The sequence below is a fragment of the Myxocyprinus asiaticus genome, chromosome 17, assembly GCF_019703515.2.
Source record: "Myxocyprinus asiaticus isolate MX2 ecotype Aquarium Trade chromosome 17, UBuf_Myxa_2, whole genome shotgun sequence".
NCBI classification, from domain to species: domain Eukaryota; kingdom Metazoa; phylum Chordata; class Actinopteri; order Cypriniformes; family Catostomidae; genus Myxocyprinus; species Myxocyprinus asiaticus.
The window spans coordinates 37,861,141-37,888,700 of record NC_059360.1 but is presented as its reverse complement, the minus strand read 5'-3'; the positions used below and the strand labels follow the sequence as shown (position 1 = coordinate 37,888,700).

Genomic DNA, 27,560 nt, shown 5'->3' with positions numbered 1-27,560 from the left:
GAGATGCCATTGGCTTTTGAATGGATTATTCTCAATAATCGATAATCTGATGAAGTTAGGTCTTTTTAGCTCGGTAGAATAAACACACATGGAAAGTTCTTTAGTAGCATTTTGTGCCCATTTTCAGCATACTGAAACATAAATAGGGGGAACCAGGAGAGACCAGAAACAGAAAACAATCAATTAGAATCAATTAATGGCACCGCCCAGTGGTTGCTCAGAAAAACTGTGGATAACTTCCATTTTGACAACTTACCCCACTTTTGGGGCATATGGTATGTGGCAATGCAGAAATTGACTTTCAAATATAAACATATCCTGAGAATTTTTCACTGGAGAAAAACTGTGATAACTAGTCTCCCCTACTTGATTTGATTTGGACAATATTTGGCCATCATACATGTTAGGAAAAACGACAGCCTCAGTCACCATTCAATTTTGTTGCATGGAAAAAGTTGTAATGAAAGCGAATGGTGACTGAGACTAACATTCTACCTAACATCCCCTTTTGTGTTCCACGGAAGAAGAAAAAAATCATGTGTTTGGAGGTTTTTGGGTGGACTATACCTTTAATACTCCAGTATACACTTAGGGAACACAGAGGGAATTGTGGGCATCTCCTGGCTTTCTCTAATCAGGTTACAGGGTAATGCATGACAGCGGCCAGTGTGTTTGAATGTACTCAGGTCAGTTCTGGGTAAAGTCTCCACAGCTCAAGCCCTCAATAGCCCTGCTTGCAACTGTAAGTGAACATCACAGCCCTGTTCTCCCATGCCAAAAGTGAGTTGCAGCTTCCACCCAGGGTTCCTCTCCCAACCCCAGTGCTGAAATGTCAGCTCAATTGTTGTGGATTTAATGGTAGAATGGACTCAAAGGGTTGTGTCTAAACAGGGGCTGCAAGACCCTGTGCACTGAAAGAGCTCTTTGTTGATGTGTACTCATGAAGAGGGCACCAACAGTGATGAGTTATAATGAGATGGCTTAACCCATTTCAAGCCTGGGTTGACTCAGAGCAACTGTCCAGCTCTCTTTTGGTAATCTGAGAGAAGAGTATGTGTGGTGGGATCTTTGACAGTGATGAATGCCTGCACTTGTGTATGTGTGCTTGTGCTTGTGTTGTGGGGTGAATCGGATGCATTTCATTCATATTGTATGTGTCCCTTTGTCTGCAGGGGTCTACACGGATGCCTGGAGGTGATCTGCCAACCCCTGTCACAGGCTGCCTGCCAGCAGCACAGAAACCTGAGGCTGTGGTACATGCCATGAAAGTAAGACTGGGGTGCACATGTGCTACATTTCCTCTATGACCGTATTACTTTCTTGCACTGAAAACAAAATTAATTCTATACATTCATGCTGCTCGCATACATTAAAAGTAAATGGTGGCGGACACCGACGTGTGTCATAAAATTGTCTTTAAAGAAGTTCATGTGACTCTATATGTGGTATAGTCCAAGTCTTCTGAAGCCATACAATAGCTTTGTGTGATGAAAATCTAGCCCAATGCCACAGCTCTTAAATCACATTTGTTTTTGTTTTAATAATGGCATACAAAGACACAACGCACCAGGACTGATGATGCCAAACTCCCTTCATTGTCGTAACTAATCGCAACATGCCAGTTTGAATATGCGCGAGTATTAGTGAGCTATGTTGGAGGGCAAGATAGGTGAACAACTTAAATTTCAGTCCATTCATCACTCACAGCTATCATATTACTTCAGAAGACTTGGAATATAGTGCAAAGTTGTATGGACTACTTATATGGTGCTTTTAAGATGCTATTTTTCTGTCATTTTTGGAGCTGGACAGCATACATCCCTATTCTGTTAAGATGACAAATGACAAAAGATGACAAATGACAGAATTTTAATTTTTGGGTACCAAAAAAATAAATAAAAAAGTATTAATAATTAACCCTTTAAGCCCGCCGGCGGGCCCACACATAAAAATAAAAAAATCTAAATATTAATAACTACAGTCTTGACCAACACAAAATAGGTATCGTTTTAAAGCTTAGAAGCTGTACTTTACAGTACATGTAGGCATTATGACAAAAACGGAACAAGTGCTTTGGAATTTGCAGACAAATCACTAAAAATAAGCAGAACATAAAATATCTTATACCATTAATTAAAGAAGGGGATTCCTGTTAAAATGAGCCAAGATACAACATAATCGGATGCATAAATCATTATATAATCCACACGAAGCACAATGTGCACACAGCACATAATGGGCTATCTGGCTAAAAACACGTTAGCTTTCCTGGATCAAATTACTTCATCGGAAATGATGTAGTACATTGTACAATGTCATGAAATGCTAAACCATTAGTATTAGGATTCAGATCTCTGCAACCAGAGGTGGAAGTCATCCAAATATGGGCAGAGAGGATCGTTCACTCTAATTTCATATGGCCACCAGGAGATGTCGCAGTTACAAGACACAGGTTCAGTGATAGCTCATATGGCACAGAATGGAAATGAATGAGATCTTGTTACTCATGCCTGCATGCTTTAGAGAGAGAGCATACCTTTACTTATTGTTGTATTTGCATGTGTAATTAATTCTTATGTACAATTATTATGTTTTTATTTGTTTGGAGAGGCTTTTAGACACTTGGAGATGTTTTTGGACACTAGGATAAACTAGTTTTGAATGATTGCTTTGTCATATCAACAAAATTTTACTCAGTTACAGGTGACATGATTGGGAACAAAACAAAATAAGTTTTTTCAGAGCTACCTTATTTAACTCTTGAGATATATAATGTCAAATCAGAAATATAATAATAAAAAAATATATATTTATTGTTCAGTTGTTTTTTTTGTTTTTGTTTTTTCAGCAGTTTCTTAGGAGTCTCACAATTTGTCATAATCTACGTATATCATAAAAAAATGCAAACATTTTCTTTAAAATGATACCATATAATTGAACCTCTTTTATTTTTTTGTTTTGTTTTTTTGTTTTTTTTGTAGGGTTATAAGCCTTTAGTTTTGGGCATGCCAGAAAAACAAAAACAAAAACAAAAATAATAACAAAAAACACCTTCAGAGCTTAAAAGGTTAAATGTTACTGCTAACAATTACAGTTAAACAGTTTAAAGTCAAGCATACTTTAACAGGAATTAAGTATAGTATGATAGTATAAAACATGTTCTCCCCTGACTCAACAGACCTAAGTTTTTAGGAACCATCACAATGTATTTTTTAGTGGATGATACTAAGGCTGCCATCTAGAGGACTCTCTGTGAACTACAGCTGGTTTTCTTAATTTTATGTTACTGTATGTGACCTCCCATTCTTTGAAATAAAATTAAATAAAATCAAAAACATGGAAATGGGGGAAGTAGGTTGAACTGCTTCAGTCCTGTTGAGCATATTTCCAAGTAGAGCCTTGTACCACTGATAAAATTATGTTAATTAGCCCTCTGATAATTTGTTTTGTAGGTGTTGGAGGTCCATGAGAACCTGGACAGGAAGATCCCAGAGGACTATGAGGAGGATCTCAGTGAGAAAGAGAAAGCCATTGTCAGAGAGATGTGTAATGTGAGTCTACCTTCTAACTTCTCCCCTCTACCTATCCCGTTTTGTCCCGTGAAACCCATAGTTTCTCCCTAGTCCATTAACAAAGCCTTCATAAACAGAAGGGGTTTGTAAGTTTATGCTCCCTTTCCCTGTGTTTGTTTGCCTGTCAAATTGTATAATTACCATGGCTTTTATGTAGAACAATGTTTCGAAGTTTCACAACAGAGCCCCACTTGTAGCCCACGTTAATTAGAGTCCTTGTCAAAAGACCTCAAAGTGTTTACTGCACAGTTGTCTGTGCAATTAAAATAACTATCACTGAAAACAAAGCAGGTCTGTCAGCTCCCTGAATCTGAGGCAAGTGTTCCCGCACAGATGATTCAGCTCAGAGTATTCCAGCCTGTCAAAAGCAGAATCTCAAATAGCACAAGGGCTTCTTTCTGCTCTAATCATAATTAGTATCCCACCCTGCCCCATTTCTAGAACCTTTGTGTATGATGAGTCACTGCGTAACTGTTCACTCTGTGTTGTGTGTGTTCAGGTGGTGTGGCGTAAGCTCGGTGATGCGGCAGGATCCAAACCCTCCATCCGCCAACATCTCTCTGGGAACCAGTTCAAAGGCCCTTTGTAGCTCCCATGCCAATGACCAGCAGGGCCCAGAACAAACAAACAAATATGTGAAAATGACGAGAGGAACAGACAGTCTAGAAACTTTTGGGAAGAGCCACAAAAGAACTGTGTTCCTACTGCCAGCTCCTCTCAGCTTATGGCATTCAGTTGAGACATTTTAAACCTATTACCTACAATAACAGGTGGTAGTATATAATAGGCTATATGATGATCTCACAATTAGCACAAGCTAAATCATAGATCTATTTATGTGCATACCATCCAAGTATTCATAAAAGGCAGCTTAATTAATTAATTTATCATTGCAGTTATGGAAATAAAAGCACACAGCTCTTAGATCAATGTCCCATGGAAACACTCCTACATGAGATAACCATTTTCACTCCTAAAAGCTTTTTGATTTTGTCAGAAGACCACTCCATATTATTCATATCCTCTATAGAAGTGCTCCTTCAGTGAAAGAAGTACTGTATATTTAAGCAGGGTCATAGCTGCAAAATTAAATATAATGGTAAACTTCAGATTGGTTTCAAGTAGTGTCTGGATGCAAATTACATATTTGCTGCCCAGAATCCCCGAAATACAAACTCTGACATAATACTATACTTTTATATAAGTAATAAGTGAATTCTGCAGCTCAGTAGCTCAGCAGCTCAATAATCTTAGTATAATATAAGTAAGCTTAAAGTTAATTTACCATTTAAAAGAACAGTTCACACAAAATAAAAATTCTTCCATTATTGGCATAATAAAACCACAATAAAAGTAATCACTTAGTGCTGTCAGTCAATTTTTTTTTTAAATGCAATTAATCGTATACATTTTTTGTAGTTAATTTAGATTAATCGCAGATTTTAAAAGAGCTAAAATTTGACTCTGAATATAGTTCTTTTTCTGTCACAATTCATTTATTTCCTTGTAAAGAAAGAAAACAAAACAACATATAACAATATAATGCTGTATTAATATTTTCCAAACAAAGCCTTCCACAGTATAAAGATAGAAATGCTCTAAAATAGCACCAATTTAAGTAACATTAAACATTTCCCAAAGTCTAAGTGGGAGTTTGACTAATTGAAAGAACTAGTCCCCACGTAGGATAAGTGGACATAATCAGCCAGCAGACTGTGGCCATCCACTGTTACAGCAATTGTGAAGCCACGTTCATGATTCACATCAGGATGTCAGCGCCAGCATCGAGTGCTGCTTTGAACTCCACATGAAAAGCGCTTGCAGACAAAAACGTCTCATTCTGCATTTTGATGATACTAAAGACTTGACATGCTTCTGTGGTAATTAAATTGCGTCTTACATTGGCTGAAAAATATTAGATTTCTGTCACAAGTTCCATCTAGGCTTGTTTTGTACATCAAATAGCATTAAGAGCTCCCCATCACTGTGTCACTGACACTGAATCACTGCTGTGTGTGTTTGTGGTGTGTGCATCAGTGTAATGAATCCAGGCGGACACATCGCAAAGGTTCCGCCCTTCCAACAAGTGTTTCTGCTGGTTTCTGCTGTATTAACAGTAAATGCGTTAATCGCGACTGAGAAAAATTTATGCGTTAAACATTTTAAATGAATCACATGTGGTAATGCGGTAATTGTTTTGCAGCTCTATACAAATAAACGTAATCGATCAAACTAATTTCACACATTTTGTAATGAAAAGCGCTGAGAAACAATGAGGTTTGATATAATTGTCATAGCCGCCATATTTGATTTAAGAGGCTTATTAATGCTTTGATTTGAAAGTGAATAAATTACATTTTATTCTATTCTTTGTACAATGTGATCATATCGCTTCAGAGGACTTAGGGAATATACAGTAGTGCATGAGTTTACAAATTCATTTATTTTTTGTCCTTTTTCGAGCTTGACAGACCGGAGCCTGTATTATCTTGCATTATGGCAAATAAAGCCGGTGAAGACTTTGACGTGTTCCATGAAAGAAATAGTAAATACATGACAGAAGTTTCATTTTTGAGTGAACTATTCCTTTCAATCATTTTGTCCAAACAATCCTTATAAATGTCATATAGCGCAAACCTTCAGGTCACAGAGTTACAAGGCATACTGTATTACTAAAAGTTCTATAAATCCCAAATTGACAATTGTAATTAATTGAAGGTGCTGTCAGTGCCCTCATTTGTGTCTTTGTGGTCTTCATATAAAAGAGAATGGATTCTCTGTCAAAATTCTTTATGTCAAGCCCTTTATTTTTTAAGATGGCCCAATATAGTACTCTTTACTGAAAATGAGACCTGCAGTCACTGTCAACTGTATACAGTCCTTAATTAAAAGTGCAGTTAAATCTGTATGAGGTGTACAGATTAATATTAAAAGAACTGGAACTCTTATACTTAGTGCACAGCTGAACATCTAGATACAGCATTGATTAGGTTGCAATAGATTGACAGTTTTGTTCAGTGGTAAATTAAGTTTACTACAGTCTTGACAGTATGTGAGTATTGCATATTTTCAATTCAGCCTGGAATAACATTACTAATTCCAGCTTGCAGTAAAAGGTCTCTTCAGTACAGTATTTCTGAAAGCATTTAGTATGTGATGAAACTTTAACACAGTAAATGTTAATGACTTTGTCAGCGATTGGACCATGTAAAATACCTTAGCCAATCAATTCTTCTTTACCCTTGTATCCAGCTTAAAATTTCTATGCATACTAAATTCTTTATTAAATCAGGCAATATGTGCTGATAATTACTGAATAAATTGTGAGAAAAGTTCGGTATGAGGTTTGCATTATTAATCATAGGGTTCTTTTTCTGAGATTTTGTGAAATGTCTAATTCTGCTCCACAGGCCTAGTTCATGAGACTTTCTATCGGGTAACATCTTTTTGTATACAGTATGTATATGAGATATAGCAAAGTCTTGAATGTTTCAGGTCTATATACAGCCTATATTAGTCTTGTGAATGGAAGGCTTCTAGTTGAGTGAGAACAGTAAATGAGGTGTCTTTGAGTTTTGTGTGATACAAGTCAGATCCAATTTCTGTGTATGCAAGAACTGCCTCAAAAGATACTTGCTGCATTCACACAAAAGCTCTTTTTTGAAAATCAGTGACCCGATAAGTCATAATTTTGTATTGTTTTGTTGAAATCAAAGCTATTTTGAGCATTTTAGAAATTCCTCGACCGAACTAGTTATTTTTGTATTAAACTTTTATGTGCGGAAATTGTATATTTATGAGAGCACTTTCGTGGTGCTAGTTGAAATCACATTCGTATTGAATGGTTTTGTTCACCTTGGATGCAGCAGGTGGCTTTTGGCAGTGTGTTAACTTTTTTTTTTTTTTTTTTTTTTACCTGAAAGCAAATGAAATGAGCAGCAAACATTTGAAAAAGGAACGAAAATAATTACAACATTGTTATGAAATGGATACTTTATGAATTTGGGTCAGTAAACCTTGCGTGCTCTGTTATCAAGACAGTAAATATTGTCTTGGTTTTACTGTGAAAGTGTTTAATGTGAACACAATATTAAACACCTAAAAACAGGTGTTGAAATACACTCATTCATTCTTAAAACTATTTTTGAAAAAGTGTCCTTTATAAGCAGATCTAGACTACACAACTACTGACTTTTTTGTATTTGTTCATTTTAAAGCACAACAGAATCACAAATGCTGATATTTTCCTATTTTTTTTTTTCAAATGCACTGCTTCTTTTGTGAAAGAGAATTTAATGTTTGAATCTTTCATGAAATTCAATGTTTTGTGTAGACTGTCTGTATGTGAATCACTCATAAAGTTGTATTCTAGAACATACAATTCAGCGCTATGTAAATAACTATTACTGTAGAATTCCTGTAACTAGCATGTGCTTATATATTTTAATAAGCTGTATGTAGCTGAGAATGGACCTGTATTTTAGCAAATAAACAGTTATAAATAAATTGCAAATAACCCTCTTGTAGAGTAGAAATAAAAAGGAATCCTTTCTTTTTATAGAATGTTTTCTCTTTCTTTTATTGCAGTGGCTAGAATGAAAACCAGAAAAAAGTAAAGGTCTTCCATCTACTGGATTTTTACTGCAATTGCATGGACCCTCTCAAAATCTCATTTCTTTTTGCAGTCCTTTACAGTATAATGCCTAGTTATGATGACTTCATCGCTGTGCATTTCACTGTGAAAGTGCATCAAGCTGTGAACTGGAACAGTTCACAAGCACCAGCATGCAAAATACCTATTTAAAATGTACTTCCTCCTTTATATATTTCCAACTCATTCTTGTGTCTGTACATACAATAGAAACATACATAACCAGTTCTCTCAAACTTGAAATTATGAATAGAAGTGATCTGACACAATCATTCAGATAAGCTGGAGGGTGTAAACGCAGCTAAGGGAATAATCAGATTTGTTTGAAAGGTCATGTAGTCTACAGGAATATCACAGCTTACAAACAATGCTTGGTGCTCCTATATATTTCCATTTGCCTTGAGTTGAGTTCTGTTAATTAACCATATTAACATTTTTACTCATATTACATTCAAGTCAAAGTTTTATATTTGTCAAATGTGCAGCAATACATGTTGACATTATTCTTCAAGTTCAATATTGAACAAATAGATACAGAAAAGTTATTAAAAAATAGGAAGACATATAATGAATTAAAATAAATAATAAGTGCAATAAAAAGTATAAAGGTTATGTACACTATGAAGTAGTGATTAGTAGTTTTTTTTATTATTATTTATTATTAGGTTCGTACATTCAACGTAAGTTGCAATACTGCCGTAGTTAATAACTGCATGTAAAGCTCCATCGAATACACATTAGAAATCAAATTATAGGCTAAGCAAGTGTGCTAGTGAGTAAATTTATTCACTTTGCTGTAATATTGTTATTATTATTATGATTTTACTGTTTATTATAAAGACCTGAATATTTCTATGATTATAGTTTCAATAAATAGTTTTATTAGGGGGTCAAGCATCGAAGGTGATGGAACCCTATTGTATTTGTTCTGATTTTCTTCTTCTTCTTTCTCTTCTTCTTCTTCTTGTTATTATTCTGCCCTAAAAGCGTATGGGCAGCAAAAACCATAAGTCCTAGAGACAATGGCATAGCCAAGGGTGGGCTGGGGTGGGCCTTTTCTGAAAAACCTACTTTTGCGAGCTCCTCCTAGGCCATTTGTCCGATTTGCTAGAAATTTTGCATGTATCATCCAGGGACTGTCCTGACAAAAATGTTGTTGTTTTTACTGATTTTTGATTCGTCAAATCGTTTAGAAGATATTAGCTTATTAATTCTTTGGCTGTGGCCCTAATTTACTCAATGGCCTATATCTTCTGAACGCAAAGTCCAAACTTTATGAAACTTAAGTTATATTTACTATTACAATGTAATACTTTGAAATCAGAACATTTTGAGGACACACACAAAGTTTATCCAATTTTGCCAACATGGGCGCTACAGCTACAAATTCCTTATAACAGCAACCGTTTGAGTGAAAAAGTGGAAATTTGCATGCATCATCTTTGGGTCATTGCTAACATATTCTTATAAAGATGATTAGTCAAATCAACAAAAAATTATCACCAGCAGCCAATCAAATGTCAGCAGCTACTAACTTGCGTTGCGAATGGCCGATCGTTATGAAATTTATGGTGACCCTACAGGTCACCCAAAATAAATAAATAAAGAAAGAAAGAAAGAAAGAAAGAAAGAAAGAAAAAAATGGTGAGCATCGGTCACAAGGTGGCGCTATAGCTAATTTGCATTTTTGCTAATAACTTCCAAACTGAAAGGGCTAGAATAAAAAATTATGTTTCTTCTGAATCCACCTGTGTCATCAAATTAGCTGGTCATGTGGACTTCAATTTGGTCACATGTCTTCTGTTTTCATTCTGTTGTCTATCTAGTGGAATTCTAATTTTGCAACTGTGATTTTAAAAAATCTTTTGAAAGAAATTTTAAACAAAAACAGATGTGACCACAGCATCCACAGGATCTATTATGTCCAATGTAATTATTTTGGGTATGTCCTGGCCATACTTGCTTGGACCCCGATGACTGCCGCTTACGGCTATATATATATATATATATATATATATATATATATATATATATATATATATATATATATATATATATATATATATATATATATATATATATATTATTCAATTCCACAAGAACATGGAAAATAGGTATTTGTACATAGTCACATTAGTAACATCATAACCACTGTAAGAGTAAATAATTTCACATAAATTGCAATTCCTTTACGATGTCCATTATGATGCTTTCAGTGATTTTTTCTAAACGGTTAACGTGATTTAATGTCATTTACAAAATGTAAGAAATGTGGTTTACAGAGAGCCCACTTTTTCTTGTGTATATGGTATTTGCCCAGTATAATTACTAACTGTACTATACTTCTTTAGACTTAAAAAACATAATCTTAAAAATAAAATAGCACACTAAATACACTCATTCTCATTACGCATACTAATTTATTCTTAATAGAAGTGTTTTTTCTAAACAATCTTGCATAAATATTAATGGTAAAACATAAGAAGATCAAATAATCACAGCAACATGTGTTGTGGTTTGTGGCAGTGATTGACGTTTCTCTCAGCGAATCACGACGCGCAAACTTTCTCCTTTTACGGTCACTTCATGAACCTAAAGTAAACTTCCAATCACCAGACACAGCAGCCTTCTCTGTTTGTGTAGTCAAACCAATCTTGTAAATCTGACCGCACGGATAGACTCATTTCACGACCAATCAAATCATTACAAACGGGTACCTCCTTAGATTAAACCAATCAATGCTTACAATTTGGCGAGATAACATATATTTACTGTTTCAACCAATTGTGTAACACCTATGCAGACCATCCTAAACACTTAGGGCGGGACAAAGACATTCATAGTCCAATCAGTTCCTTGGAAATCTCATTTAGGCGTGGCTTTTTCCTGTGAGTTGAAAGTTAGGTTTCACCAGCAGAGAACCGAACAGAAGAGGATTGAATTCTTCCAGGTTGACAGGAGGAGCCCTTGCAGTCAATTGGAAGGTAGTTTAAGTGTTCAAAAGCTTTATATAATGTTTACAAACGTGCATGAGTGTTTTATGACAATTAAAAAACATACATTAAGCCACAAATGCTTTGCAAATGTTCGGTGTACACGGTGTATAATGCAAAAGTTGCGAAACACAAGCATGCTGGTTAGTAACACATTGGATGTATCTCAAAAACTAGTGAGCCACCTACAGCATATTTGGCCATCGTAGGCGCATTTGAAACGTTCGATGCCCAGTGTGTTGTTAAATGTTGCAAATGCTGTTTAAACATTTCAGACACGAATATGTTACACAGAATGCGGTCTAGGTATGCAGCTGACGAGGTTTTGAGAACAGCCATTGGTTGTTACGCAGCATTGATCTCTATTAAAGTAACAATGGTGATTTCTGGTTTGTTGAGGTTTTAATTCATGCATTTGACCACTGGACGCTGAAATACAATGCATGGGTGTGTAATATGTAATATGAAGCAAGTGGTCATCTGCTAGTAGGTTTGAATGGATGCACTGGGCCAGGCTGAGTTATTTTAAGGCATCAGGCTGTTGAGATCATTATCTAATATACTGATCTTGTTTTCTAAATGTTGATCTGCTGCATGCATTAACTAATGTCCAGCTCTTATAGTCTGTATATTTTGTTATCTGTATAGTATGATGTTGTATGCCTCTGCTGTCAACTACTGTAAGCCAGTTATGAATGCAGTGCTGCTGGGTCCCTAATGATTTTAGGTTTAAATAGCTTACTTTTAAGTGTTTCAGTCTGATTTGCTCTTTTTTTTTTTTTTTTTTTTTTTATAAACATGAATGGGTCTGTCATTATTTAGTAAATAATGGACTTGGGTTTTGTAGTATTTGGTGGTAATGCCCATGGTGGAAGTTTCCCAGGTTTTCCCAGATCATGTCTGAAAGATAGCAACAGCTATAGGACTTATTCTCTGAATTTCAGTGTAAAAGTTCAGAATAGTTCACCCAAAAATAAAAATTCTGTCACAGATTACTCACCCACATGACGTACCAATCCCAGAGCGCCATGGAACGCGAAAAGAGAAATTTGAATGAATAACGCAGTCCATCTTTTAAGTGCAATGGCAGTGATTCACATCTGCACGTCAAGCTGCAAAAAGTAGTCAATGCAACTCATGCATCATATTACAAATCTTCCAAAGACATACGATAGGTTTTGGTCATTTTTCAGTGAATATCTTGACGTCTGTTGTGTGTTTATGAGTGCATGAAAAAAGCAAGTTCACAGTGGCCCGCGTGTTCACACATGAACTTGAGTTGTTTTGAGCACTTAATGACTTAAAATTAGTTAGCTTGGGTTGTTTCCCAACTTACATCTACATGACAGGCTTGTGCAGATGATTTTAGTTTGGTTTTGGTTGGGTGGTTATATTTTCCAAGCAACATGCTGAATGTTTTCACAGTGTGGTTCTTGTGAAGGTATAGCCACTTGATTTCGGCTGGCTGGCGCGGAGCATTTAATCCCTCAGAGACCATTAACCTTTCTTGGCAGTAATTCCAGGTTTAGAGATTGATTTGGAAGTGTGACATACACATGTTTGTACTGTTCACTCATGGCTATACTGTACCTAGTCCTCTGGATCTAAACATTTACTAAGCTTTTTCCAAGTCTATTTCTCAGGTTATTCACTCTTGGGTACATAAAGGAGATATGAGACCTTGAAATTTTAGCATTGTTGTTATATTTCAGTAAGTAGGCTGCTTATTTTGTTGACATTCTCTTTTGTATCTGTCCCCAGCTTACCTCTCACACAGAGCAACAAGATGGGCAAAAAGAGTCGAGTGAAGACCCAGAAATCGGGGACCGGGGCCACAGCTGCGGTCTCTCCCAAAGAGATGATGAACTTAATCTCTGAACTACTTCAGAGTGAGTATAAACTATTCTCTACAGTTTGGCTGGGCAATATACCAAATATACACAATATAATCGCAATGATTTGCTGACGATATAAGTTAAGCGATATCGATAATATCGTGATGATTTTATTGTGCTTTTTATTTGGCCATTAAGTTTCATAAAGAGCAGCAGTAGACTAATTTCATGATCCTTCAGGGCTGCACAATTAGGAGTTGTTAAAAATATTGACTTTCCGATGCATCGCGATTGTGTTAATTTATTGGACGATATCGATTCTTAAATCCCAAGATCGATCTTTTATTCTGTGTGGAACCCTCCACTACAATTAGAGGAAATCACTTGCATTTGCAACCAAATTCCGTGCTATGCGACTGAAATTTATATATTTGGCAATTGGCTGATAAATGTTCCAATTTCACTCACAAGTAATTTTTTTGTACAGCGGTGGAGTATTCAGCAGCGAGATCCACTGAAAGTAAAAGTTGTTCTGTGTAATGCGTCCAAAGACGAGATCCATTTCCTACTTAGAAATATACATTGAAATTATTTAATATCAAAAGGCACCAGCAGTAAAAGGCAACAACAACAACAACAACAACAAAAAAAGACATTTGATATAATTACGGGACACAGTTGTCCAGCATCTTCAAAGAGCATCAAAAACTAGCACGGGTGCCATAACATGCAGTATTTTCACAAAGTTTAATTGCATAAGTTATATTTAAATGTATATGTGCATATATATTTACATTTAGCAGAAAAATTATTTATTCAAATTAAAATTAATTATGGTTACTCCAGGGGTGTTTGTGCATCAGCATTAACACTGGAAATGTCCCGCCCCTTACTGAAATGGAAAATATGATTGGTTAGCAAATATCCAGTCGCGTCTGAAATAAATGTTCTGATTGGTGGATCAGCTTAGTCCATCTGTCTGTCTTGCCCGTGCCATCAGTTGCGCTTCCGCTGCTCCGTGTGCATTTAGAGAGAATCTCTGTACACTTAAAAAATCACATACACCCACAATTCACTCAGTGGTGCTGCAGAATCACATTAGCAGATTGAAAAAGTTCCGGGTCAAAAGCCTACTCGTTGTTCTGGCGGCCATACGTGTCATCACTTATTTTAGGTGGGCATACGCAAAATCCTAAGAAAGATAGGTGGGCATACGGCATATGCCCTAGACCAGGGGTTTTCAAACTGGGGTCCAGGGGCCGTAAGGGGGTTCTAGGGGGTCCACAAAAAATTTCAGAGAAAAAACTTGTAAAAATGTTGACATTATTACTGTTTCATTCTAAAATTATTAATCACAATTTTTTTTTTATTGTATTGCCAGCCAGAGCAAGAAATAAAAATAAACTGGTATATAACTTCATATGTTGTGATAATAAATCTTCACGATTCTCTGTAAAACTGCTTTGAAACAATATTTGTTGTACTTATGGTCATTTATTTATATAGCACTTTTCACAATTAAAATAAATAATTTAAGATTAATTATGATTTTAAAATAAGATATATATACATATTTATCTTTGGGTTTATACATTTAACATTACTCCAGCATAAGAAATATATTTTTGCTTTAGTACAATGACAATATAAAAGCCATTTATTTAATTTTGCACACAAAAAGTCTTCATAATATCATGTTTACTAGTTTTATCACACAGGGGGTCTCACAAGGGGATCATTAAATTTGGGTGTCCTTGGCACCAAAAAGTTTGAAAACCCCTGCCCTAGACTACACTACTGGCTACGTTCTTGCTTTGAAACACTGTTACAATGAATTACTCCCATGAGTAGCACATTGTGATGGGTGCATCACTGTTACACAAAAGGCTATTGAGTTCTGTGTTTATGCCATAATTACATTACATGATTGTTATAATGTTTCTTGTAATGTAAAAAAGATGCAGCTGGATTCTGAAAATTGAGCTCCTCAAGTTCAACATATTCTAAATTGATTTCCTTTATATTAAATCAAATCTTTTAAATAGGTAATCTTGCAGTTGAAGCCTTTATCCAAAATGACTTCTGTGGTTGTCAACTGGTTGGGTGTGACCCAGAAGCTGTTTTTAGGTCTGTTCTGATAAAGTTGCAGAGAGTGTGGAAAAACAATGCTAAATGCAAATAATAAAGGAGCAACCTTGTGTTAAAGAAATATTCCACTGGGTTCAATACTAGTACATTTTTGGGTGGACAGTGTCACAGAGGATGTGAGTCAGTCAGCCTTTGGTTACTCCAGGAACCTGACTTACTGCATTAATTTGCTTCATGCTCACCCTTTGTGGTCTGATGATCTTTGCATAAATTATAATTGAATATACGGGTAATCAAATCTGAATATTATTTTTCTTTTGCTCTGTTCAGAGTGTAGCAGCACTGCCCCTTCTCCTGGGAAAGAGTGGGAGGAATATGTTCAGATCCGAGCTTTGGTGGAGAAGATACGCAAGAAGCAGAAAGGTACACCGATCACTTCACATGAATATGATTTTGCATTAATGGAGGTTGGGCATAGTGCTGTGTAGAATTTGCCATTGGCCATTCTAATGGGAGTTCAGTGCCAAAATATTTAACTGCCGTAGTTGCAAGAATAAAGGGGTCGGACAAAACAGATGGTGTGGAACCTAAAGGGATAGTTCACTTAAAAAAAAAAAAAAAATATATATATATTTTGTTATCTACTCATTCTTATGCTGTTTAAAACCCACATGACTTCCGTGGAACACAAAAGAGTGGTTTTTGCAGAATGTTCTTGGCTCTTTTACATACAAAAAAGAGAAAAGTGACCAAAAAAAAAAAAAAAAACCCCCGCCATAAAGTAGTCCCCATGACTTGTGTGCTGTATTAAAAAATTACTTAAGCCATATATTAGATTTGTGAAAGGAATAGACCAAAGTTAAAATCATTATTCGCTAAGAAATTTCCCATCTGCCATAGCTCTCATCTTGCATTCACACTCATGTCAGGATGCAAAGCTATTCTATGGCTTTAGATGATGTGGAATATAGTTTTGGAGCTTGATAGCCCCATCTTCTTTCACTTTCATTGTATGTAAAATAGGAGCATGAACATTCTGCAAAAAAATACTTTGCTGCGCCTGAATTTGCGTACTGTCAGAGGATGTACCGCTTTTGATGAAAGAATAGTATGAAGAGATTCCGGACATACTTCATACGGGAATGTGGGCATGATTATACACTCACCGACCACTTTATTAGGTACACCTGTACACCTGCTTATTCATGCAATTATCTAATCAGTGTGGCAACAGTGCAGTGCATACAATCATGCAGATATGGGTCAGGAGCTTCAGTTAATGTTCACATCAACCATCAGAATGGGGAAAAAAATGTATCTCAGTGATTTTGACTGTGCCATGATTTTTGGTGCCAGACGGGCTGGTTTTGAGTATTTCTGTAACTGCTGACCCTACATCAGAAATTAGCATGAATCATTCTGATTCAAAGGAATAGCCAGCATCATCTATTCATTGCCAACCATGTTAAAATACAATTCTGCATGAAAAATTCTGAATCTATGTACTGATTACCATTGTCCCATATCTGCCAAAAATTTTGAGTGGTCCAAACATCATCTGCAGCCTAAACTGAACTTTTGATAGGAAGTTTGGAACGAATGCACTTAGCTGCACTGAGGGCTATAGGATGCTCCTTGCTCCCTATTTAGTGAATGACAACCTCCAGTGTGCTATCTGCCTGCACTGGTCTCAGAACAATTTGAAATGCACCTTATTTTCATCATAACTCTGTATACAGCCTCTGAAAGCAACAATGATTTTCAATGTGATAATGCACAGTGAATATAGGATATTTTAAATGAAAATTAGCATACAGTCCATGCACATGGTCATTGTGGTTAACAGCATCCCGTTTCACGATAAATCGCTCAAATTTTAAAAAATGGTATATCGGATGAAATTAGAGACTCTAATCTTTTGACAAATTTTAAGCCTTTACTGACAGCACAGTCTCCTGAATTGAAATCAGTCTGTTTAAATTAATGCGTTATGTATAGCGAAGCCAAAATATAACATCCATGCACGTGGATGTGGGGTCGCACAATGTTAAACAAACACCATTTAAGCACAAGGACAATTTTCTTGGTATATACAGTATATCACTTACAGTTGAAAAGAGCCACCTGACTTGCGGTTCTACACATTTTAAACGTGATGTCTTCTCAGCTCCCGTGGCATTATGGGATATAAAGTGTCCAGTCGATCCGCACTTAAAAAATCTCACCGGACATAGTAGGTCATCTGTCTATTTTTCGCTTACTGTTTTATGAATTCTGAGGACTCGAAAATACTCCTCCATTGGCATACTGTTTTTGGCATACTATATAGTAGGTACAGTTGAAGTCAGAAGTTTACATACACTTAGGTTGAAGTCATGGGAGCAATTTCCAAATGCCTGAAGGTACCACGTTCAACAAAAATAACACGTGTACAAAAGTACACAAGTATAAACACCATGGGACAACGCAGCCATCATACCGCACAAGAAGGAGACGCATTCTGTCTCTTAGAGATTAACTTTGTTTGGTGCGAAAAGTGCAAATCGATCCCAGAACAACAGCAAAGGACCTTGTGAAGATGCTGGAGGAAACAAGTAGACAAGTATCTATAAGTTAAATGAGTCATATATCGACATAACCTGAAAGGCTGCTCGGCAAGAAAGAAGCCACTGCTCCAAAATCACCATAAAAAAGCCAGACTACAGTTTGCAAGTGCACACGGGGACAAAGATCTTACTTTTTGGAGAAATGTCCTCTGGTCTAGTGAAACAAAATATGAACTGTTTGGCCATAATGACCATCGTTATGTTTGGAGGAAAAGGGTGAGGCTTGCAAGCCAAAGAACACCATCCCAACCGTGAAGCATGGGGGTTGCAGTATCATGTTGTGGGGGTGCTTTGCTGCAGGAGGGACTGGTACACTTCACAAAATAGATGGCATCATGATGGCATATTATGTGGATGTATTAAAGCAATATCTCAAGACATCAGCCAGGAAGTTAAAGCTCGGTCGCAAATGGGTCTTCCAAATGGACAACGACCCTAAGCATACCTCCAAAGTTGTGGCAAAATGACTTAAGGACAACAAAGTCAAGGTATTGGAGTGGCCATCACAAAGCCCTGACCTCAATCCAATAGAAAATTTGTGGGCAGAACTGATAAAGCGTGTGTGAGCAAGGAGGCCTACACACCTGACTCAGTTACACCAGTTCTGTCTGGAGGAATGGGCCAAAATTCCACCAACTTAATGTGAGAAGCTTGTGGAAGGCTACCCAAAACATTTGACCTAAGTTAAACAATTTAAAGGCAATGCTACCAAATACTAACAGTGTATGTAAACTTCTGACCCACTGGGAATGTGATGAAAGAAATAAAAGCTAAAATAAATAATTATCTCTACTATTATTCTGACATTTCACATTCTTAAAATAAAGTAGTGATCCTAACTGACCTAAGACAGGGAATGTTTTCTATGATTAAATGTCAGGAATTGTGAAAAACTGAGTTTAAATGTATTTGGCTAAGGTGTATGTAAACTTCTGACTTCAACTGTAAGTATGGATATTCAGACCCAGTGCTTGAGTGTTTCATGGAAGAGGAAAAGTTATATCAGTTTGGAACAATTGAATTTCAACATGTTGTTGAATGATAAATATTTTTTGGGGGGGTAGATATTCCTTTAAGAGCAACATAAGAGAGTATACAAAGTCTCATTAGCATAAAAATGGGTATGTTGTTATACATTTATGTATTTAGTATAGTGATTTTGATAATGCACATATGCAGTAAATTGATGCAACACATTTCTCTAATGTAGTTCTGATGCAATGTTAAAAGACTTGATACTATCGCATTATTCAATAGAATACTCAGTGGGAATCTAGAGATACACATTAGAATACAAATAAATATCCATTAGAATAAATATTAGACAACACGTGCAATACAATACACAGGGGTATCCATTTAGGTCCACTTTGTGGTGTCAGTGGCAGAGCAACATAAAACATTACAATGTAGTAGAATAGTGGAAATCGTTACAAAGAGAACTTCTTTCTGTTTTCAGTTCAGTATACATACAACTGCTAATTGAGCTTGTGATATGATTATATTATTCCCTCAGGGATGTCAGTGGTGTTCGAGGGCAGCAGAGAGGACTTTTTCTCTGAGCTGATGGCCTGGGCTGCAGAGTGTGGAGCTTCTTGTGATGGTTTTAAGATCTCCAACTTTGCTGATGAAGGATATGGCCTGAAGTCTACCAGAGATATCAAGGTTGGTAATAAGGCTAATACTTATACAATATTTAGCCCAGTGTTTGTTCCATGTGTTAGGCTGGTAAATCACACTTATGCTGTTGTTCATGTATTTAAAAAATAATGTATTCATGTTTCTCTGTGTCTTAAAAGTCTGAGTCCTCAAGTAAAACCACTGGTTTACAAATTGGCAGACTGCCACAGTGAGTGCTAAGGAAGAACTAGCTACAGTTGTTGCAGATTTTCCTGACGTGTAAGATAAAAATGAACGCTGGTTGGTTGATTTTTAAGTTGGTCAGTAAGCCTCTTCCTGTCTGAGTGGGCGGTTCTTGGCTGTAGTAAGCTTAAATATGGACCAAGCACTGTGCTGATAGTCAAAAGTCTAGTTGACTAGTATCTTCCTAAAATCACATCAGGCACTTGCACAAAGTCATATAATTGGGGTAACAAGTTTTAATCCATTACAAATGTAAATTACATGTGTGTTATATACTGCCAGGTTTTTCCGCCGCCTACAGAGCATGCTGTCATATCTGTTTAAGGACTGATTCTAGTAACCCAACTTCTATATTGGCAATGGTTGAAATCAATTTGATTCTCTTTTTAATGGGCAAAGGCAAATAGTTAATTGCAGGCCTGTATGGTGTTATCATACATTTTTACCATATCATCCTTGTTAGTGCTTTGACACAGTGGGAGGGCGCCAAAGTGCTTATTGATAATAGGCAGGTCATATTTTACTTTCCAACTTGATTTGGGTCAATGTTCAAATGGTCTTTATTGACATTTTCACTTGCTTTTTTTGATTGTGTAGACATAGTCTATTTATGCATTTAACATTTCAACTTTCAATGCAGTTTTACACAATATTTCAAAGATTTTTATTTATAATAATAGTGGAATCTGAATGTGTAATGGATAGAGCTATGCCTGCAATCTGCCCTATTGATCCTGATGTCAAACTCCTGTACAATGGAATAATTAGTGCTTTTGTACACTTGTCTTTTTGTCCATTTTAGGCAGAGGAGCTATTCCTGTGGATCCCCAGAAAAATGCTGATGACAGTGGAATCTGCCAAGAACTCTGTCCTTGGTGAGTTCATTTAGTGTCGCAAAGCCACATTGATGCATGCCACATTTCTCCTCCTAGTATGAAAGATTGAAACTACAGCCATTTAATTGTTGTTCTTCAGTCACACTTTATACTTTTAGACTGATTCATTAATGACATTTTCACACTTGGTATATTTGCTGTCTGAACCCAAATTCAGTTGTCCCATCTCTCCTTGCTCCCACTGGTCTGTTTTCACACTGTTCTGTGTTGTCTGAACTAAGGTACTTTTTCAAAATGCTTTTGAAATCAATGTGAATAACAGTAAAAGCTGTTTATAAATGCAATATATTATTATATATATATCATCCATATTGTGCTCTCGAGTGTGGTTCCTTGGTGCACACCCAAATACAAAAGACTGCTTTCAAACTAATCAAACAAACCAAGCTTTATGCTTGATTTAACCTGGTTTTACATCAAAATCTACCGTGAAAGTGGCATAAATGTTACTGAACAACAGCTTCCTTCTGTTGGCTGCAGTGAAAGAATCTTTGTTGTGTTGTAATGTCTGGAAAACGGATATTTGCTGATAGACCCTAACTTCACCATTATTCACAGGGCCTCTGTACAGTCAAGACCGGATCCTCCAAGCCATGGGAAATGTGACTCTGGCTCTTCACTTGCTGTGTGAACGGGCCAATCCCAGCTCACCCTGGCTGCCCTATATCAAGACCCTGCCTGGTGACTACGATACACCCTTGTACTTTGAGGAGGACGAAGTGCGCCACCTGCTGGCCACACAAGCCATACAGGATGTGCTCAGTCAATACAAAAACTCCGCACGGCAGTACGCTTACTTCTATAAAGTCATCCATGTAAGTCACAAAGATTCCCTCTGACTTTGTCGATATTTGCCAATTCTTGTTGGTGCTTTTTTTTTTTTTTTTACTCATTCGTTTAACTTAATCTTCCATTTCGAGAGGGATGAATGAAGTGGAAACAACAGTTGACCACAGTTTTATCTTGATTGTACTGACAAAATACATTTTGACACACAATTGGAGTTAAAAATTCTGAACTACTGTATTTATATCCGAAGCTATCCAAACATTTGCATATTACTGGTACATCTTAATACATTTATTATTGCATTCTGCACACTGTTCTACATACTATTTTTACATACATTTGCATTAATAAAATATCCAGTGTAGAATTGCATTTTACCTTTCCAATGCAAAATATCTGTGCAGTGATTAATACAGACTTGGCTTACAATACTGTCACAAATTTCAGTTTCGGATGTCATTGAAAACTCCACAAATAACACATTTTTTAACTTTCTTGAGTTACTCTCACATGTATGGCAGTTTTGACGAGTTGGGTGAATGATAGCCCTATCTGCGTTTCATACGTGGTCTGCTAGCCGTTTGAGTGCAGGGCTTTTTAAGCAATCAGCACCACAAATAATTCAGACTCTGTAGCCACTTGAATAGCTGTCCTTTACTCTGCTGTCTGCCTGGATGAGGAAATCCAGTTTTAAAAGGATCCCTGCCGTTAAAGGCACATTGGAGATGGGTAAAAGAAGCTTTATAATGTCCTCTTGCACCCAATTTCAGGGCCCCTGATAAGCTGCCGTTGACATGGCTCAGAGATAGAGCAGCAGTGGCACTTGTTGGCCAGCAGGGGGAGGTGTTTATCCCTTAAAGTACTTTTCAAAGCAAATAATGAATGGACAAATGTGCTTTAGTAATGAATAGTTTGCGCAAAAATAAAAATGGTCATTTATTCACCATTATGTTTCCCCAAACTCATGTGACTTTCTTTCTTCCGTGGAACAACAAAGCAAATGTTAGAAAATGACAGCCTCATTCACAATTTTCTTTAATTGCATCTTTTTTCCATATAATGAAAGTGAATGGTGACTAAGACTAACACTCTGCCTAACATCTCCTTTTTTTGTTCCACAGAACAACGGATGAAAGAAAGTCATATGGGTTTGGAATAAAATAAGAGTGAATAGAGGATAATAGAATTTTCATTTTTGGGTAAACTATCACTTTAGAATGAACATCTTTGACATTTGTGTTCCTTAATTACAAAATGTCATGATGTTACTATAAAATGGAATATTAGTGTAATGTTGCAAATCTTGAATATGCAGGTTTTCGATTATTATATGACAATTTGAGATGACAATTCATTTAAACAGGACTGTGATCAGTCCAATAAGTTTTATATCCTCGTTCTTGGACCTCCTCCTGGCTATTAAGAAAGCAATAATATGCTCTGTTCCCCCATATTTTCATTCGAAATCTCTGCTGGTACATACTGTTTCTTTCATTAGATGTCTGTCAATTAGAAAAAAGAAACTAATATTTCACATTACTGTCAAGATAAGGCATCAAATATTCATGCAAATAGTTAATGTATTTGTCATTTTGTCTGCAAGTCTGTTGACATTTTCTTTATTAAATGTTTTCTACTGTGTAAAAGGGGGTGGTTGTGTAATTAGGAACAATATTATTGTTTCTCATCCCCGGGGATAATAATTTTAATCAAGTGTATTTATGCTGTTTTCTATACAGTGACTCTGACAAATAACAGGAAACACAATAAACTAAAATATATGCATATGCTACTTTAGGCCTTTGGCATCGCTCATCAAAACAGTAATCAATTCTTATAAAAAAATGTTTTGCTGTCCTTTCCTTGTCCATTAGGTGGCAGAAGTGAGTTAAGCTTCAAAGGAAGCTAGTCTAAATTAAACATAACCTTCACTGAGACAACTATTTATGGTAGAATTCATTAAATTGGCCAGCATGTTAGTTAAACTGTAGTGGCAAAACAAAAACAAAACTGGAAGACCCAGACCCCGACAATCTCTTGACGTAACCACTGAAGGCAGTGTGCAAAACTTTTGATCAACAGAAGGACTCATTCTTTGTGCGTTCAAGCAGGAGTTCGGAGTGAAATAAACATATAACTCTCTTTCCTGATTGTCTGGAGCTCTTGTGTTTTTTCAGAGGGGTTGAGTTGTGGGGGAGGGTTATCTTGCCGGCCCTTCGGTGAGTGTCCTGTCCGTTCACCGCTCTCGGCTCTTCAGGTTGGGAGCCAGTGTCACTGTAATGACTACTGTCAATGTCAGCCTCTCTTCTGAGGCAGCCGCAGATGACCGGGCTGGAAAATTAGCTTGTCGCATTGGCTTTGAATTGAATTGACCTGATTGTACCTTCCACACATGACTGACAACCCCCTGTCCCTCCTCCTCTACTTCCTCCCCCTGCTTGCTTTATTTGGTCCCTGCCTCTACCTCACCTTTTCTGCAGGAAGAACCGGGAAAGCAAGGCCCTTCACCTGCTGGAATTGAGGAGCTTTTTATATATATTTTCCTGCTTGAAGAGGGATAGGCTGTTGTCAACGCCGGGTGCTCTCTGAGGAGTATCCAAGCGCTTCCCGTGTCCACGGGGGACCAATGATGGCTGTGCCTTCCTCGCAAGGCCTGGATGCGTGTGTGTGTGTGGGGGAGGTGAACCTCCTAAGGTGACCCCGTTATGCAGCGAATGCAAAGTAACCTTGGTGTGCTGCATCTGCCGTGGTTGATGAGAAATTAACAGGGTCCCACTGGTACACTCGCATTCCCCCCTCCCTGCACCTGGGAAGATATCTGTCTAACCTTCCTGATGTGACTCAGAAAATGAGGGAGAGTTTTGCAGTGTTGAACGACGATGTATACATGCTTTCATTGTGTTGTTTATTGCAACATTGCATGTTATTTGGTTTAGAAGATCAACTCACAAGTCGAAAGACGACTCTTGAAATGGCCACATAATAGAATAATAGCAATGCTGTTTGAACCTCAGCATGCACCAGAACGATGAGCTCTCTAATGCTGGCCAGTGTGGCGGAAGAGACTCCGGGTGTTTGGGGATCTTGACTCCAGAAAGACCTCCTGGAGGCCACTGGCCAATTAGCCGCATTTCCTGCTGTCCTCGTTAAGGAGCGCAGGCGCTCTTTGTGGGAGCTTTTGTTTTCTAATTGATTTACAGGGCCGTTCCCCCCTCGTCTCCCTCAGAGCCACGGTGCAATTGTGGCACATGATGAATTACCTCTCTCTGGTGATGCTAATGCATCACAAGCTCAACCTGCAGCAGTGCAGCTGCCCTTTATCTCCGAAAACTACACCTCATCAAACGTGCCATCTAAAACTCCCTCTGTTTCGCCTTACCCCAGTGTCTTAAACTATCTTTATGCGTGCATGCATCCTGCTGCATGTTTTTCCAGACAAGTGGCCTTATCCAAACACCCAGTGCTTTAACAGATCCAGACAGACCTTTCGGTGGTCTCTCTGAAGCCAGGTTTGCCCTCCCCCCTGAGGTTTATCATTCTGTTCAACTAATTATTGCCTTAATTGAATCTATTACGGTACTCAGGCACTCAGAGTATTTCAGTCTCAGAGGGCAAAAAATATAATTAACGGCACTTTAACCCTTTTCAGATGGCCTATAATGGCTACCGATGCTCTTCTAGATTTTTATTCATTGTTTAGCTGGCTTCAGCACATCTTCCCTTAAAGAAGTCTACAGAGGAGTCTCTGGAGATTTGCCCTATTACTTCCATCAAACTCTGTAATATGCTTTTTTTGTCCTTACATGAACCACTTCCCTTATTTTGAAGCATGAGACTCAAACCCAGGACACTGAATTCTGACTTGCTGGCTTTACTCAGGGCTTATCTTTTAATGGTTGTCCGTCAATGTATGTGAGTGCCACTCCTGCACTGGCTCTGAGTCAGACCTGTTCGACCAATTCTGGATTAACTGAGAGAAAGTGGTCAGGCTTAGCTCTGTTATTATATCCTGCTTTCAAAATTTACAGCCGCCCCTTCAACCTTCATCTACCTGAGCTTGGTGCACCTTTGCCGGAGCTCATGGCAATGGCTAGGTCTGGTGTTGCAGAGTACAAGTTCGCTCATTCTACTGTAGGGATAAAACGGTATAGCTGGACTCTTTTCTGCCAACACACAGGCAAAGATATGATGTGACCACACACTTGCCTTTTCGCCATATTCACTAAGTGTGTGTGTGTGTGGGTTCCATAGAAGCAAATGGGGAATACAGGGCTCTATTAGTGTCAAGCATATTGATTAATGAGCTGAGACATGGAAGGTAAAAGTTAGGTACTACTTCTTCTGAGCTCTTCCATTTCATGCTTATATTACTCTGTTTGAGAGCTTAATGATACAGCTTGATTCATGAATGAATAAGTTTGTGCCCCCTTTCCAGTAAGCATACACATGAACCTTCTATGAAGGAGTGAATCATTTGGAAAGCATCACATTCTATTTTAAAGAAATTGTTTGCTTAAAAACTGAAAACTGTCATAATTTTGTTCTAAAGTGTTCTAAGTGCGGCAAAAAATACGTCTTCCAGTTGAAAAAGTGCACATCGAACAGACATCTTGGTATTGCATGTTTTTTTTACCAGGGTTATTTTGGGTATAGATCTTGAAAATAATTTTTCATTTCCAATTTCCAAGTTAACTTTTTTGTTTTCTTTGTTCTTTTTGTTTTACTGTCTGTTAGGCGGTTTTATCACTCCTCCTGTGTGATGGACTGATCACCCGAGTCGTGATTATGACTTTTGTGCGCACGCTTTTTGATGTATTGCGTTATATACATATCAACGCCATTACCGTTTGCAGGGCACCTCATTGTGGAGTACAGTGCTTCATTTCACAGGACAAGCGCCACACACACAGCCGTGAGAGTACCTGTGGGGGAAAAGAGGAATATCCTTCACTCTCAGCTACATACCTACGTCTATTTTTATGGCTCATTTTGCATGTTCAGGAAGGTGCTACGGGCCGGTTGAATTAGACCCTGGCATTCTTTGCTCCCCACATTTTTTTTTTTCTTTCTACGGGATTGTATCCTTTTTTTTTTTTTTTCTTTCCTCTCCATGACACCCGCTGCAAATGAGCCCTTGGAGGGAGGCAGACTGTGGCTTTAAATGTAGATTTCTGTGGCACCAGTGGCTCTCTGTCACCCAAATTGATGAAGCAGATTTATGACGGCTGCTGGGCACAACAAATTAAGTTGACAGTGATGTATGGAGGGCTAATGCCACCATGATCCTTGCATAGCACCACTGGACGCTCTCTGCCTGGCTACACTCTTGTTAGGATCTGTTAGGCAGCCACATAATGAAATTCCACTGACTGATTTGTGTTTTTTTTTTTTTTTTTTTTCTTTCCTCCTTTCCCTCTCTCTACCTCCAAATCTCCCTCTCTCTGTCCTCTTCTCCCTCTTTTCTCCGTTCTTTTTCCATCTTCAATTCCCAGACTCATCCGAACGCCAGCAAACTGCCCTTAAAAGATGCCTTTACCTTTGACGACTACAGGTTGGTTGAAATGTCCTACCCTGTTAAAAAAGTTGAACTTCTCTTCCCTTCTGAGGTTGAAAAGGATGAAAGAAGTACCGTGGATTGGGTGTAGGGCCACGCAATGGCCTCTAAAAATGAGCCGTTTGTTCTCATTGTTCTATCATTAGCACCAAATTATCTGTGAAGGAATAATTTATCATTGGTCCCCTTTCATCTTCAGATTGTTGAATATGATGCAAGTCTGTGCTCCCGTTGGGTAATGTGTGAAGAGAATGGAATAGCATCTTGTTACAGCTAATGTTGTCTTCGGTGGACTTTTAATTTTTAAAGTTCCTCTTAATAAAGTACATGCAGGTTATTGGTGTTAGTTGGACATTATTTTTTCTCAATGTCAGATCTGAGGTCATATATTGCCTGGTCTTCGATTGACAAGAATATATTAAAGCGGGCCATATTCTCCACTTTTGTAATTCACTTATAATTTTAGTCAAGCTTTCTTGTACCAAAAAATGTAATTTACATGAGCATTTTTGGTGAGCACTTGCTAACCACTTACAGGGCTGGCCAAGTTGCTGAAAACTGAAAGCCAGTGATATACATAAAATATGTGGGCTCATGGTTGTGACATCAATATCATAATGATTTCTGTCCCACTATTTCAGCTTAGTTTCCAAGGTCAGGATGACTAGGGAAAAAGCTTTTTTTAATGATTTGTATTGTAGATGATAAATTAG

The 27,560-nt window shown here is 37.4% G+C and overlaps 2 protein-coding genes across 3 annotated transcripts in view; both read left to right on the top strand.

The window, feature by feature from the left end:
• ccdc85ca (coiled-coil domain containing 85C, a) overlaps window positions 1–7,485 on the top strand; it is a 57,534-nt gene extending 50,049 nt beyond the window's left edge. For both annotated transcript variants that reach the window (XM_051722285.1, XM_051722284.1), the window contains 3 exons: window positions 1,173–1,268; window positions 3,453–3,551; window positions 4,072–7,485. In XM_051722285.1, the coding sequence (XP_051578245.1) occupies window positions 1,173–1,268; window positions 3,453–3,551; window positions 4,072–4,161 (285 nt within the window). In that variant the 3' untranslated portion in view covers window positions 4,162–7,485. The remainder of the gene's footprint in view (window positions 1–1,172; window positions 1,269–3,452; window positions 3,552–4,071) is intronic.
• Window positions 7,486–11,108: 3,623 nt separating this feature from the next.
• Window positions 11,109–27,560, top strand: part of setd3 (SET domain containing 3, actin histidine methyltransferase) — a 36,247-nt gene continuing 19,795 nt past the window's right edge. The window contains exons 1-7 of the mRNA XM_051722282.1: window positions 11,109–11,207; window positions 12,978–13,105; window positions 15,470–15,562; window positions 19,262–19,410; window positions 20,411–20,483; window positions 21,063–21,319; window positions 26,786–26,844. Coding sequence (XP_051578242.1) covers window positions 13,003–13,105; window positions 15,470–15,562; window positions 19,262–19,410; window positions 20,411–20,483; window positions 21,063–21,319; window positions 26,786–26,844 — 734 coding nt within the window. The 5' untranslated portion in view covers window positions 11,109–11,207; window positions 12,978–13,002. The remainder of the gene's footprint in view (window positions 11,208–12,977; window positions 13,106–15,469; window positions 15,563–19,261; window positions 19,411–20,410; window positions 20,484–21,062; window positions 21,320–26,785; window positions 26,845–27,560) is intronic.